The sequence below is a fragment of the Nothoprocta perdicaria genome, unplaced genomic scaffold (assembly GCF_003342845.1).
Source record: "Nothoprocta perdicaria isolate Ctin4 unplaced genomic scaffold, notPer1 scaffold_1, whole genome shotgun sequence".
Lineage (NCBI taxonomy): Eukaryota > Metazoa > Chordata > Aves > Tinamiformes > Tinamidae > Nothoprocta > Nothoprocta perdicaria.
In genome coordinates this window covers 9,952,169-9,967,868 of record NW_020454093.1, presented here as the reverse complement: position 1 = coordinate 9,967,868, position 15,700 = coordinate 9,952,169, and the positions used below count along the sequence as shown (strand labels likewise).

At 39.4% G+C, this 15,700-nt stretch overlaps 1 protein-coding gene across 1 annotated transcript; it reads left to right on the top strand.

Moving 5' to 3' along the window:
* The first annotated feature begins 5,652 nt into the window (after positions 1–5,652).
* On the top strand, positions 5,653–10,535 carry HSPB3 (heat shock protein family B (small) member 3). Its single transcript, XM_026035596.1, is given in 3 exon segments — positions 5,653–5,659; positions 9,957–10,062; positions 10,064–10,535. Coding segments are annotated over 3 exon segments (585 nt in total).
* The last annotated feature ends 5,165 nt before the right edge of the window (positions 10,536–15,700 follow it).

Genomic DNA, 15,700 nt, shown 5'->3' with positions numbered 1-15,700 from the left:
CTTTTTTTTTTTTTTTTTTTCTTTTGTAGTGAAGTACATCTCACCTAATCTTAGCACCTAAAAATTTGCTAGTATTCAGCCTTTTGTAGAGCTAAAGATAAGGGCAGGTCCAGGGGCTTACGTGTTGCTCATACTAGGAAGGAATGGACTGCTTCGATGATTCCTACCTCTCTGTTCCATTTTGCAAAATCCATGTTTTACCTTGGGAACACACGCTGCATGAAGCCAGACTGTTTTAGTACATATAAGAATCTATAGATAAACAAGATCTATGTAGAACAGTTGGGACATACAGGTTAATTTGTAATAGGAAAAGAATAGTGGTTGAAACTAAACAGGTCTGAGAGGTGTCTACCAAAAAGTCATGGTGGATTAGTGTCCTCTTTAATTCAAACACACTATTTGCTAGAGTATATCCCATCCTCACTGCRTCAAGTACTAAAGTCACATTCCAGCAAGCACAACATAGAGGTATTATGTGCCAGCAGTTGTCCTGGGGCTTTCCGGCAGCCTTTATCTTCATTACTTCAAACATCTATATCTCCAGTGAATATTACTTATGCCTTTAGCCTGGCCCCAATCTTACAAGAATTTTTTCAGCAATACTCCTCAGCACATGACCCATATATGCCCTTTTTATCTGATAACATAAGGGATGAATCTAGTCATTCTGCAAATGCACATAATTCACACCACATTAGTTTGTACAAAAGGCAGAGCAAAAGAGATAAGTACCAGTCTTCCCTGGCAGCCCATTTAGAGGCAGAAAGCCATCCCTTAATGACCTCACTCAAATAGGGGAGATGTGGACATTAAGAGTAACAAGATCTTGCAAATAACTGCACCATCTTCACTTTGGAAACCACTAATGTCTTTTGTATGTCCAAGTGAGATTGAGCTTTGCAAGTGGTTGTGCATCTAATGTATAATGTATGTGTAGCATCGCTAGTAACCGTGTTACTTAGGTGTTTAGGTACTTGCTTCACACTAGTCTCTCTCTGGATATGAATTTAAAAAAAAATAAAATAAAATAAAATGTGCAAAATAAAACTGGATGTGTTCAATCGGGAAAAGAAATTATTATCAGAGTGTGTAAAATGACTTCAAAGACTTTAAAGAAATGCAACAGCTGCTAAGAAGATTTTTTTTAGCTAATTAGAGTATAGAGCAACAGCAGAATAACAGCATTTCTCAGGTTTGCAAAGTAGTTTGGTGTCTTTGCCAACAGAACAAATCCCTGGAAGATCTCTGGGATTGAGTAAAATAAGAAAAACATGAAAATGAGTTTGATATTTTAAAAAAGCAGACTCTCCTTGCATAATTTAAGTACCTATCCTCAGAGGATGCTGCACAGGCTTACAGGATTACTAGTCATATACAGGTTGGTCCTGAACATCCCCATTGCTATGCAATCTTTGCAACATTATCCCTCCCAGAACTGCAGTCCATAAAGGAGCTCATTATTGCTGTTTTGCTGTTTGCTCACTGATTACTGCTGCTCTTTATTGCTTGGAGTGCCCTGGAAGCATGAAGTGTGGTTGGGCAGTGGAAGGCACCACTTCTTGTTGCTGAGCAGAAAGCAGACTGCTCTGCAAGAAACTACACAAACACAAATGTGTGAACGAAAGTGAAAAGAAGCAACAAACAAGCAATATCAAAGGGAAGCCTTCTGCTTTCCCTCCCAGGGAGGAACTAAAAAGCCTTATTTAAGTCAAATGTGCTTAACCCTTAACTGTTGTGCATAGAAAATGCAAAATGATTGGGGAAAAAAAAAAAAAAAAAAAAAAGAGAGAGAGAGAAAGAGAGAGAAAGAAATTTAACACTGGTTCAGTGGAAAAAAATGCCATAGGCTGTAAACCACTGGTATGTGACTTAATAGTCTCTCATTGTTCCTAATCCAGTTATTGTTTTCCTCCCTATTTGTTTCCACAGCAAAATTCCAGAAAAATGAATAGTAGTAGAGCCTGTTGGATCCCTCTGCAACTGTCCAGGGGTTCTTTCTCTCCCAGCTTGTTGCTAGAATYTTGCAGCTTACACTACTTTGATATCTCCACTGAATTCTATGGGAATAGCAGTGTGAAGAGTTGTGCTGAGGGAGTGCTTGCTTGTGCACGAGTAATCAAATTTCCTGTTTCAGAACATCCCTCTGATGCATTATGTCTTTCATCCTCATCCTCTGTGTCTAGCTTCTTCCTTCCACATGTCACTGTCCATATAATTGCGTACACTTTGAACTGATGCAAAATGCAACACCACTCTAACTCATTTGACTAGATGTCAAAGAGTATAGTAAACGTTTATGTTAGAGGATACAGTAAAAGACTGAGTGAGATTCTGTCAGTATTTTTGATTTGTGATATGCTAAGATTTCTAGAGAAACAAAATTTCTCTCTTTTTTTTTTTTTCTCCCCAGCCTTTGTAGCATGGTTCAACATTAATGGGATCTCTTCATGTGTGTAAGAGTAAAAAGCAGGTCAGATAATGTATTTTCAGAATTTTCAAACATTAAAATATTTGAACAGAAGCTTAAAGTGGAAGTAATAGTTTTAAGTTTCAGACATAAAATTTCTTCAAAGTTTTAACTACTCTTGACTCATGTCTGTGGGACAGCTGTCCAAGTCTTGTAAATTAAGATGCATGCAAAGCTCAATCTCTGATATCAAAGTGGAGTCTGATCCAGGGRAAGGTATTATCTTCTGAGTAAAACCTGTCCTGTGAAAGACCATGTTGTTTCAGAACTAATATGGATAATAATTTYAAAATCAAGGATTTAAATTCTGCACTGATAAGTGCAATTCCAATGGAGAAAAAAAGATTTATGTGGTTCATGTATCTAGTTCTCAGATTTAACTAAGAATTCCATCTACAAAAAAAAGGATTTACAGTATCTGAGATTTTTCAGTCTCTGCAACCTTCAGACATTACCAGTGTGTAAATTAATCAACTAGTATAAGAAAACTGTTCTCCCTGCAAACCTGAAGTAAATAACAATTCATGTATGCTATTTCAGAGAAGAATTTTTCAGTGTAGCAAACACTTCCTGTAAATCTTTCACAAATTACAGTGGTTACTGTTTGAGGACTTTCTGCATGAGCTACTTTTTCCCTGAAATCAGTRCCTGGTTGCCATCCAGACCAACACGTGAGCTCCCAGTCCGAACCAGCTCCGGACTCAGTGTTGGGAGACTCTTTGCTTGACCCTTGGGAACTTAGCARCCTTGGTGAAGCATGATGGTGGATGACCTATCTAATGACATTCTGGGAAATTTTCGTGTTTTCCTGGTGTTAAAGAAGAATATCACAGGACTRGTTCCATTTTTGCCTACAGGACCCCATCAAGTGGATGAAAGATGCAGAAATGCAGAAGTCCAGGGGCTTAATTTAGCCTGAAAAATCATCCATTGCCAAAGCCAAATTAACTAGAACAACAACCTRTCCTTGTAGGAAGGGCCATCCAGCCGATATCTCAATGCCGACAAATACTCAGAAAGCATTTCCCATAATTCTAAAATTCCTAAATAAATGAGAATTTGTCTTCTATAAAGTAGCTATTCAGTCTTAGCTCTAGCACTCATATCATCATACAAAATTCTTATTGTAGCTGATCAATGAAATGTGCTCAGGTATACCCTTAGACCTTTCTAATCCCTCATCATCATGAAAATTTTCCAATCAAAGAATCAAAATCCAGTTAGCAAGTTTAATTATTTTCCTCCAAGCAAATATTTTGACAGACATATTCAGAGCTTCACTGCAGCATACTTATTCAGTTTACTCTAACTATTTAACTTCTTTCTCAGGAAGTATTTAAATTCTTTCTCAATCTTGTTCTCAGACAAAATGTCATTAAAAAGGAGATCAGTTTTTCCTTGTGCTAATATTAGTCTGATTTGTTCTGTGTGTAATTTAGGTCTCAAATTTTTCAGTTCTTGCACCTAGAATTTTAGGAACTGCAGACATKTTCCTTCTATGCATGAAGTTTTCATTATTTCTGTTATTTTTAACAGCATTTACCCCCAAAGCATGAAAACTTGAGGTTCTTTTTCTTGAAATTGGAGCATTGCATTCTAGCAAAGCAAGTGAGCACTTGCTATGAAACTTAAACAGGTCAAACAAACAAACAAATAAACATAAAAAACAATCTTCTTGAACTTAAGTGACTCGAGTTATTCCTATCAACACTCAAGGAAAAACTTCAGTGAGAGAGAGGAGAAGGAAATCTAAAGATTAGCATTCTTCTTGGAACACTGGTCAATTTTTAACAGCTGAAAAATAAGACTGTTTATACATCAAGAGTGCATTAGATCCTGCTTAGTGGCAAAGCAGAACTTTCAGGCCCTTAGGCACATTATTCTCTTTTAATTGTTCATTTCCTCTCTGCTGTTCATTGGTCTGCAAGAAGTAAAGAGATTACTATCACTCAATAAAATCATATAGTTTGTTTTTTATAGCACTTCATCATCAAGCATTCATGAAGTATAGATGCATTTATTAGTAATAAGCTTAAAAATATTAAAAAGCAGCCACATGAATTACAAAGCAGTATTTACAAAGATTTACATGATAGCATGTCAAAATTATTTTTAAATTATAGTAACACTCATTGTTATTATAAACTCATTTATATGAAATTTTAAACTCATTGTTATGCAAGATGTGTTTTGAGTCAACTGAGTCTATAAATGTGTTGCTCCAAAGGAAGCTGTTGGGTTCCTACYGCTCCTCATCCTTATATCCTTCATTTTCTCCGCTATCATCTCAACACATCAAACACGAGTCTTGTAACAACAGATGCAATGTGTCACAATGATCCTGTTTATACTCACCTATATTTCTTATGTAACCTCCTAATATAGGAGATAAGACTTGATTCTTAGTGCAAAAAAAAATAATTATTTAAAACCAAAACAAATTAGCTTTCCCCTAATTAATGAGCTCCTAAATTTAGGAGGTTGAGTTTACAGTTACAAGTGAGCATCAGTGCCCTGAAGAGATTTTCCAACAGATTGGGCAAACGTAGCCTTTTCTAGGTTGTGAAGGACATGACCCGCAAAGAAAAGCCTTCCTTCAGTAAACTTGGCAGTGTGACAAAAGAGCCCTTGTAACCTGCAAAATGTTTTATAACAGGGCATGAAGTCTAGCTGCAGAAAGAGTTATGTTGTGTTTCATTGCCCAACATAAACACCATGRCACTAGAAACATTAACTAAAACAAAAACTCAATAAAATACCTAGTACCTTCTGATTAGACACTCGCAGTAGTTGTGATTACATCTTTAAATGCTTCAGAGCTTACATATATCTAGATCTAACAGTACAGGTAAACATTCACTTTATAGCTCTAAGAAGTAGTGTACTCAAAGTGATGCTGGTAGGAGACAATAATTTCACAGCTCTATAGAAATATATTAAATACTATGCAGAAAATAGCTCTCAATTTTTTATCATCTGTTTTCCAAACGTACCACCTCAAGTTCCATTCCCATCTGCATTTTATTTTGCTGGTTATCTTTTCAGTATTACTAAAAAACCTACAATCTCATAGTGGGCATATCATAGTCAGCACTCTTATAACCTACTAAATCCTACTGTTCCTTACATTTCTAAAGCATTCCCAGGCTTGAAGGGACAGAAACCCATCTCTTCTGGATGACATGTCAGGTAAGTCATTCACGATATAGTTCAGTGGTTTTGGTAAGACTGATTGCAATGTTCTGCCTAAATTCACTTGGACAATTATGTGGCTGTCATTTGAATTTAGCCTGTTGGCATTTGCTGGAAGAGTTCTTGTTCACTCCATCCTTCATGTTTYTGTTTTGTTTTGTTTTTGCATTTTTTTCCCTTACTGAGTTTCAGTGATAGCTGAAATAACTATTCCTTGAGAAATCAAGCATGCAGGTAACTGCAACAGTGCAACCTATTATTTTCATAAAATTCTGTCAAGCAGAAGTATTTTTTTAAGCTATGAATCAAAAGTTTGCTGATCTCATGAGAATTCATGCACCTTAGAATTTTGCTTTAGTCACAGCTTTAACAGCATTTCTGCCTTTTCCAKGATTTCAACATGAATCAAATGTGTATTTCCCCAAAAAGGTACCAAGGAAGAAGTTAAGGCTTGCTTGAAAATAGCTTTTTATGAGTTAGACTTGGGGCTTTTTTTTTCACTTTAATTTGTCTTTCCATGCAGGTATTACATAAACATGTAATGTTTATGTGGTATTAGATGTGTAATGGTATCTGGTATTAACACACAGCAGACAGCTTCTGAATTAAACTATATTAGCTATTTTTCTGACTCACCACAAGATGTCGGTGTGACACATTTATGCTAGCACCGTGTTATTCACACACAACTTCCTGAAAATTGCCAATGGATCAAAAGATTTTCTTTCAAAACAATTCAGAAATATATTGTGACCACAAATGTGGTGYGTTATCAGCAAGAGAAGGCAAAGGCTGACAGTGAAAGACTAATTAACTTCAAACCTCACTGTCTCACTTCAAACCAATTTTGCAAAGAACGATTTTGCAGGATTTGCCAAATCCTTCAATAGTTTCCTGTTTTTCTGCACCAAGGAGCATGTCAAGATGCAATTGCTAGGGACTCACTGTCTGCCCTGCTTGGAAAAGAAAACAAGAGAAAACTAAGGTATAGAGCTAACAACTAAGGACATTGATGCAATTCCCATTTTAATGAATCAAATTCTGCATGAATTTGGTAATTTTAAGGGTTTTTTTTTGCCTCATGGTTGTGCAACTGTAGTTTATATGTGCATCATTGTATTAAACTTTAAAATAAATGATATTTATATATATTATAATCTGATATAAATATTTTGTTTATGTATGCCATTMCTATTATCTATATATTACATAATGCTATTATTTCTATATAATGTCATCAAATTCCTATTAAAGAAACCAACAATAGTAGAAAATGGAGTCCAGTAGGCCACAGAGCAGTGAGTGTCACACGCCCTGGTAGAAGTCAGCTTTAACATCCTGGTTTGTTATTGCGGCCCAGCGAGCACCAGATTATTCCAGTCTAACAGCAGGAGGGAATGAGGGACTCCTTCCTCCTCTGTTTCCATAAAAGCCTGGGGTTTGGTTATTCAGATCTTTTCTTGGGAGTGTTTGGGCCCTGCAAAAGAGGACTGGCTCTCTTCCACTGGCTGATTTAGGCAGTGTTCACCTGGGATTCTGGATGCCGTTTCTTTGACTGTATGGCCTACACTTCTACCCCAGCACGGAGTAGGAAGCTGTGCCAAAAAGGAGCCCTCGTTGCAGCTAGGACATTGCTCAACAGTGCCATGCCCAACATCCCCTGGAGCCCTCCTTCCCTGCTTATTCTTGGGAATAATTTAGCATCTCACAGCTGCATGGCTCTTTGAACCAGAGCTTAATCACTCTGCGTAGAGCAAATTTGGCTGTACACTAACATGAACAGTCCCATCTGCAATACCAGCCTCATACACCAGAGAGCGAAATGTCCTTTAGCAAGCTGTATGTTTAAGACTTAATATGACGTCAGCAATCATTTTTTTAAATATATTGTTTGACTGAAGTTGGCTAAGCTTCAGTCAAACAAAGATGATAAACTAAACACATATAAACATCAAACTAAGTTCCTCAGTACTGCAGCCACATGTGCATATTTAAATTTGATAGCCTGAAAATGTTTTCTAAATTGCTGAGATGTTTCCATTTCAAGTGCCTTTGGTTATTCCTGTTGATGTATTCTCCTGTTAGCAATAAGTAGCTAAGAAAGATGAAATTAATTCCTTAMCTTTTAAAAGAGAAGAGAAAACAGAGAGTAAAGTAGCTTGAGACCAGAATCCAAGAGCAGAAAGGAGCCCCTTTGCTCTGCTGAAGCTACAAGGCTACATTATCAAAATCAGATTCCTTGTCCTGTGGCATAGAAAGGGATCCTATACAGAGTCTTGTATAAGACAAGAATTTAATGGGAATCCAAAGCATCTTTCATGTTAAGCAGACCAGTACCAGGTATACACATGTACAATACCCAGTACCAAGTATGCTTATCAGAGACATTCAAGACAGAAAAACTAACAGAATTTTCCCTGGGAACAAACAGCTTTGTCACAGTGGGCTGTGCTGACACTGTTCCTCTTTAAATTTGAAGTATGTGTGYGAACCTCACATAGGCAGCTTTACCTTTTTCTGAAGAAGATAGGAATGGTTAAATAATAAAAAAGAGAGAATGCAGTATTACTGCACAGTACATTTATTAATAAAATGCAWAGCTGGAGTAAAATGTCAGACTATCATCAGAAACCTAATACAGACAGCAATAACTTTAACAATTTCTAAAAACCTATTTGTTCAGTCTYGTGAAGAACAACCAACCAGGCATGTTGCTTCACTTCAGGGTTAAAGTTTCCCCATCAAGTGAATYATTGGCTTGGAAAGCAAAAAACAGCTGCTGAACAGATAATGGGCAATGTTCCAGGTTATTTTTGTCACTATTTTAGCAAGCCATACATTCAGAACTGCATTTTAAAATTATTTCTGCTGGACAGTTGGACAAGAGCAGAGCCAGGAGCTAAGTGAAGTAGCATACTCTGTCCTTTCCCACAATACCCCATTAACCAAATGGCCATTGAGGCCATTAAGGAAACTTGAATCTTTGATCTCCTTTGGTAATTTCCTTACCTTGCAAAGCCACCTTAATGTGCCTAAAGTAAAACAGCAACCTTCAAAACTTAATTATAGATACATCCAGTAACCCTGTCCTGTTATCCATTCAATACAGAAGTTTATTTCTGAAGATAACTATTGGAAGTTGACTGTYTGCTTCTTCATGAGGCTGCAGTGCACCAGCCGCCAAAGATCCCGTATAAACAGGCTTGCCATTTCATGATAATGGAAGATGCAAAGATGAGAAGAGGGAGAAAACTGTGATAAGAGAAAGACAAAAAAAAAAAAAAAAGTATTTTGTTGATTATTTCCAGCATTAGTGCTATTGAGGGGAAAAATCAATTTCTCTGTCAGTTGCCATATTGAGTTTTGCTTCCCATTGCTAAGCCCTGCTAAAGGAATTTTCTAAGCAATCATACTAAAATTTGGAAATGCTTTTCCCACATCAAGTGCATTTTTTCCTTGGTCTTATTTACCAAACTACTAACCCAGGCCATGTAATATCTGCCCTCAGACCACAGGGTAGCAAGGAGGTTGTAACTCCCCTGAGAGCCTTTGAGGACATCACTTGTGTTCCCCAAGCACACAAGCTAAATGGGGTCACGGATTCAAGCTGTTAGAGCCAAAAGAGGAAGGCTGGGACACTGGGATAATACTAGGGATTTGGAGGTTTCTTATTATCCTTCTGAGGAAAAATAGCTGTGCCCTCTCTTGGGTGCTATGAAAAAGAAACTCTTGCTCTAACCCTGCCTGGGCTCTTGAGCCTGACTCCCGGACATGTGCAGGGAAACTCTGCTATGCTTGTAGGTCACGGAGACTGCAGATCAGCTGTCCAGCCACTGCTCCACAATGAGATCCTTAGGTTTCCCTCCTCTCTTSGCCATATTTCACCTGCGTCACTGTGCACTTCATAATTTCACAGTTCTCCTCACCTGAAATTCACTTGGTTCATACTATCACAATAATTAAATTCCTTCCCTCGGTAATTTTTGTATTATGTTTAGAAGAAATATAGTTTATAGCTGTTACTGTTCATCCCTTGGAAAAATAGTATCATTAATCTTGCTTTTAAGTCGAAGAACCTTTCACAATATTTGTCTATGAATTATTCAAAGCAACCCGCAGCACAGCACTGCAAGACTAATCAGAGGAGCATGAAAGTAGTACTTTATTTACAGTGGAAACGCACACACGTGAAAGCTGCTGCAGCAGCTGCAGACGCGGGCACTATAAATAGAGCTCTATTGTCGGTGGCAGCAGACGACAGCAGCCCCGTGGCTCCGGAGCGCGTCCTGATGAGGGCTGCGCTCACCCCGCGCTAAAAGCAAGCGGCTGCACCGAGTGATAGACCAGTCTGCAGGCGAGGCGCGTGACTGCACAGAGTCTGGACTGACTCCTCGGCTTCCCTGCCGCGACGCGTCCGCCTGCCTCGGCAATGGAAGAAACGGTTATAAGGCACTGGGTGGAAACGCCGGTGCGCTACCAGGAGCAGTTTGGAGCGCGGGAGGCGGAGGCGCTCAAGCTGGATCACGCTCTGTACGCCCTGCCGGGCCCTGCCACGGTGGGCAGCCGGTGTCGCGTGGCCCACAGCGCGGCCGGGAACGGGGACGGCGCCCGCGAGGAGCAGGCGYCGCGTTTCCAGGTGCTGCTGGACGTGGTGCAGTTCCGCCCCGAGGACATCATCATCCAGACGTTCGAAGGCTGGCTCCTCGTCAAAGCRCAGCACGGGCCCAGGATGGACGAGCACGGCTTCGTGTCCAGGAGCTTCACCCGGCAGTACAAGTTACCCCACGGGGTGGAGAACAAGGATTTGACGGCGCTTTTCTGCCACGATGGCATTTTGGTTGTGGAAACGAAGAGCTTGGGGGGAACAAATTGAATTATTGGGGGTAGTTTGTTGGTGAGGCAAAAAATTATTCTCAAATAACAGAGTGATGTAACTCAAGCAGCRTTGGAGAGTCAAGCATGAGACTATATTACAAACAAGGAAAATATTTGTATATATTTTTCAGCATGTGGAGTTTCTTGTTTGGTGTGAAAGCAGACCACTTGCCTTCAGCTACACGTGTGCTGGAAAGTGAGGCTTTTGCAACAGGAGRGGATTTAGCGTAATGAGAACAAACGAATCTATTTGATAAGATGTTGAAAACAAAGAATATTCAATATTTTTTTTAAGCAGGAATTGTATTTTAATGAATGAGCAGTTTTAAGATATATTTAGGCATGAATCATTAATGAAGCAAGAGACAGGTTGTGAATTTGATGAAAACTTAACTTATATAGCAAAAATGCTGTTTTTCATTGCTTAATGCTTCAAGTTAATTTTTTCTCCATTATGCTCTGGAAAAACACACAAACTGAAGGATATTATGAAGAAAAAAGCAATTTTCACAGCTTGATTTGTCTGCAAAATAGACTTTAAGAGATTTCTTTCTAAAAGTATGTTTGAAACTATACCCGAACAGAATAATCACTATCTTATATTTGTTTGAAAACACCGTAACTAGTTATAAGTAAGAAAGTAAGTATACCTTCAGGCAAAGACATTTAATTTGAAAGAAAAAAAATCAACGTCATTTAGAAAATTGTTTTCRTGTAATATATTCTAGCATCTAGGAGGAATCAAAAAAAATTATTGCTTATCAATCATTGCCTGTTACTCAGAAGGACAGAATTCTTCCTTACGAAGCTTTGCTGATCAAAAAGCATTAATACAGTATCAATGCCTTCATTATTACACATTTTAGGTAGTTTGTTGGTCAACCAGATCCATAGTTTATTCCTCAAGAGCAAATGCTTCTGCATATACCTAGCCCCAATCTCACTATGTCAGCAAGGGCTCGACATGGATCTAATCTTAAATGTGGGAGTTCTGCACTACAAACATAGGTTTAAATTCTGTCCCAATTGCTCTCCTTTCAAARGATTGGTAGAGTTGAAACAGTAATCTGCCCATTATACGTAGCATCTAGTCTTCTCAACACATTAAAGAAAGAAAAAAAGAAAAAAAAAAGCTCTAAATAAGTTTGTAAATACTCAGACATTTGAGGAGATCTGCAGCTGCAAATCCAACTGCCTTCTCTTATGTGAACTGAAGATAAGTATGGCTGCTGTGCTATGAATAGTAAAGGAATGTGGAATGGAAAGTGCCAAGTTAAATACAGACTTTTTATGATAGCCATCTGCTGTTTGGACAAATGAAAAACATATTCAAATGAAATTGAATACAAATACAATTTTAAGACTGTAAAAAAATGATGGACAAAATGCTGGCTGAAACCAGGTTCCTTTAGTTTAAAAGGAAAGCCCTAGGCTAGTACTTATTCACACATCCATTCACTAGAAAGGATCACATTGTTATTCTTTAGGTTTGAAAACAGCTAACTTCAAGAAACAAGGGAAATACCCTTGGATTTCATTTCTTATTTGTACTAAAATTTCCACCAATTTATAGAAGAAATGCAAAATTCGGTTCTGGATTGTAAATTTCCATAATGTACAATTATTTTGCTTTGTGAATAGAGCAGAAGTGAAGGAACTAATATTTTTTAACAAACCAAACTAAATATAAAACATATGTCCCTACATTTCTACTCAACTCACACTATTTCCTCATGTTGTCCTTGTTTAATTTGTGTGCTGGTTTAAGCAAATAAGAGTATGATCAAGATAGAAAATTAAATCTAGTTTCTAAAATCTCCTGGGTCAAGAAGCTTCTTCAGTCAGGAACTTGATGAAACATAAAATAGATTAAAAATTTGGTATTCTAGATACAGACTTGGATTTAAGCTTTAAATGACAACTTTTTCTAAAAGTTGTCTATTCAGACAGGATATGGCTCAGAATCATTAATTCAGATTCATCAATGGTTTTGTGACTTTCATTTATAGATAATTTTGTAAATCTGATTATTTTATAATAGGGGTCTATATAAAAAACATTTTACCTAAGACTGTGATGATGGCATTCATATCTCGGGTGATGTAAAAGCACTTTTACAAAACCATGATTTAATTATTTTAAATTAGATGATGATTAAACCACTGGAAACTTGGCGAGGAACTGAACCAGACAGCCAAAATCACTTACTGTATTCTATATATGCAAACACCATGGTTACACACAGCTCTGCTTATATATACACCGGGCTGTCTCACAAAGCCGGATGGAGGATTTGACACTGGGGGGGGGTCTCTTCACATTGCTCCGCTCTTAGCAGTGGTAGCAGATGGAAAGCAGTGGAATACACTGACCTCCAGGATACACCCATGCACATTTTACCTTCCCAGCCTGTAGTACCCAGAGCTCTGCAATGGTGTGAATCGGTGGTTCTGCATGAATGAGAGCTCACTGGTGGCCCTGGGCCAGCACAGTAGCGTTTCGTGCTTGTGATGGTGCTAGCATAGCTACCTGCCACTCCTGTCCTCCCTTTTAGCCCTCAGCACAACAGAAGGAGGTGTCTCTGTTGCTTTTTTTTAGTGGTAGTTTCTTGAATGTTTCTGGTTAAATGGTTTCTAAGTGTTTACCAGAGTAGCCTGAAACTACTTGGCAGAGCATTTCCGAATTGTTTGTGGAGAGCTGTTTTCCCATAATAAATCTGTCATTTAGCTGTTACAATATGATCAGTACTGTATGTAAATAGCAAAGCAAGTTGTTAATATTGCTTGTGGGCAGCAGCATGACAATTTTATAACTGCAAAGGATTGCTGAGCAGCAACAGCTTGAGACAGGTTTAAGCATGCAGACGTGATTGAATTACGAGCGCTCATGTTGGACGTGCCCAGAGCCCTGGGCCAGCGCAGGCAGTGCCTGTGTCCTGAGCTTCCCAGCTCGCGCCGGGGAAGGATCCCTCAGCAGCTGAGCAGGCTGCTCCTCCGAGCGGATACAGATGATTTCATGCACGAGTCGGTGCACTATGAAAATGCCTTCATACAAGAAGAAAATGCCCCAAGATCCACACAAGCTTCCAAAAGCAAGGACACTGACATGTGATTCCATGTGAGCCCTGTGGGCACACGGCCCACAAAGTCCCTGTGCTTAGTTGCCTTTATTTAGCATCTGCTGTATCCACGGGATTTGAGCTCTCCCTGCACTATCTGATACGCGTGCAGTGAAGTGAGGCTGACGTGACACTGTTCACTGCGTTAGCACCCAGCTACAGCCATGGATATTGGAAAAGTGGAAAAGAAACTGCTGTTGTACCATAGTGGCAACATTCCTTTTAAGAGGGAAAAGCCTTGTATTTCTTCCTTAATTCACAGTCAGGAAGAAAAATCCATCAAATAGGTTTTGTTTTGTTTTTTTTTTTTTTTCTACCTGAGTAAGGCTAAAAGATTTGGCTTTTAATAGGAATAGGGACATTTCTGAGGATATTGGTTACGCCTCCTCTTGGCTGAAGGCGACACTGGCCTTTGCCCATGGCCAGGCCGCGGCTGGCGCCTCTCACCTCACAGACGGCATCTCGGCGGGCCTGCGCCATGAGCACACGGTGTCTGCAGACTCGAATACTGTGCATTGCAYCACAGAGATACCCGGGCTGGCCCCGCGTTTTTTCTGAGTTTGCTAATGGTGCATTTGGCTGCCCCTGACCCTGGCGACTGCCATGGTTCTGCTAAAGAAGCAGGCCTTGCCCAAGCCTGGCAAGCTAATACAGCAGGCGGGTCGCTGCAGGGAGAGGTGACACAGACCATAGGGCCGGGTGGGCCTGGGCACACAGTGAGCAAGAAGGCCACGGAAGGTGCCTCAGGCAAGAACAGCGAGCAGGGAAATAAAAACTAAAGCTTTTCAGGATAAGTATTTTCAGATTTTAAAGCATAATATTTAAACCAGTGCAGTGTGAACCCGTGTGGATGGTCTGAGAAGGAGTCAGTGACTGGCAGAGCGCGTGACAGCAGCCCCAGGGTGAGAAACTCTCCACTGGCCAAACTGCCACCAGGGCCAGGCCAAAGTATTCCATGTTGTCAGCAGTGTCTGACAGCACTGCTGCTTCTGGCTGCTTCCCAGGCAGCAGTTTCTTAAGGTTAACACAGCTGAGATAAGGAAATATTTCTAATAGATAAAAGGGGCTCCTTTGGATGCAATGGGTGCAATCTCTGCCTTGATGCATTTACAGCCCAAGGGCTCAGGCCTGGGATGAAAGTGATGTGGACTCAATGCAGATTGAGGCATATTGTATCTATAGAAAAATGATTGTTGAGACTAATTCTATCATGCTGTCTATATCAATATTTATCTTGGACTTTTTAACAAAGCAGTCAGCCCAAAGTTAAAAGGTACACTTATTTTTCTTATTCTTTAGTTTAATGTAGAACTGAAATACCAAAATCAAAAACAAGGTGTAGCAGAAGAACAATATTTTGCAAGAAGTTCACTAGTTGGCACTAAGTTCCCGTATAAGCATAGTATATATTTCCACATTATACTTTATCCATAAACCGGCACTGATTTTGAAAAAGTTATTAAGATTTCATTAATCTCTCAACAAAGCCCATTAGGACAAAATATTCTGCACAAAAGGAAAAAGTAAGACTAATTCTATCAAAAAAAAAAAAGTAGCACAGAAGGTGGGAAAACGTGATCAAACCTGTGCACCCTGTTCGACTTCCTTTCCACGCCTGGAAGCTCTTCTTGGAGAGGCTCCACCAGCAGGCATCARGAGAGGACACAAACTCAACCTTTATGTCAAGCTTCTTTTGCCATGATTTAGTCCATCCCCTGCATGGCACAGGGCTCACATCCCTTTGCTATTGCAAGGTGATTTTTCTGTGATCACAGACAAATGTCACGTATGGGGTAAAAGAGCCAGAGAGAGATGAAAAATCAGGCCCAAACAAATCCCATTCCTCTTTTCTCTGAATTGCAATCCCACACAGTTGACATGGAGGTGATTATGGCTTATACCAATTAAAATAAAAGGAAGAATAGATTATTTAAACCTAGGCTGTGATCTCAAGGGACTTAACAGCCCCATTCAGACTACTCACTCACACACCATTCTCCCTTCCGCAGGCCGCTTCTGATATCCTGAGTGTCTTAGTCAGCACA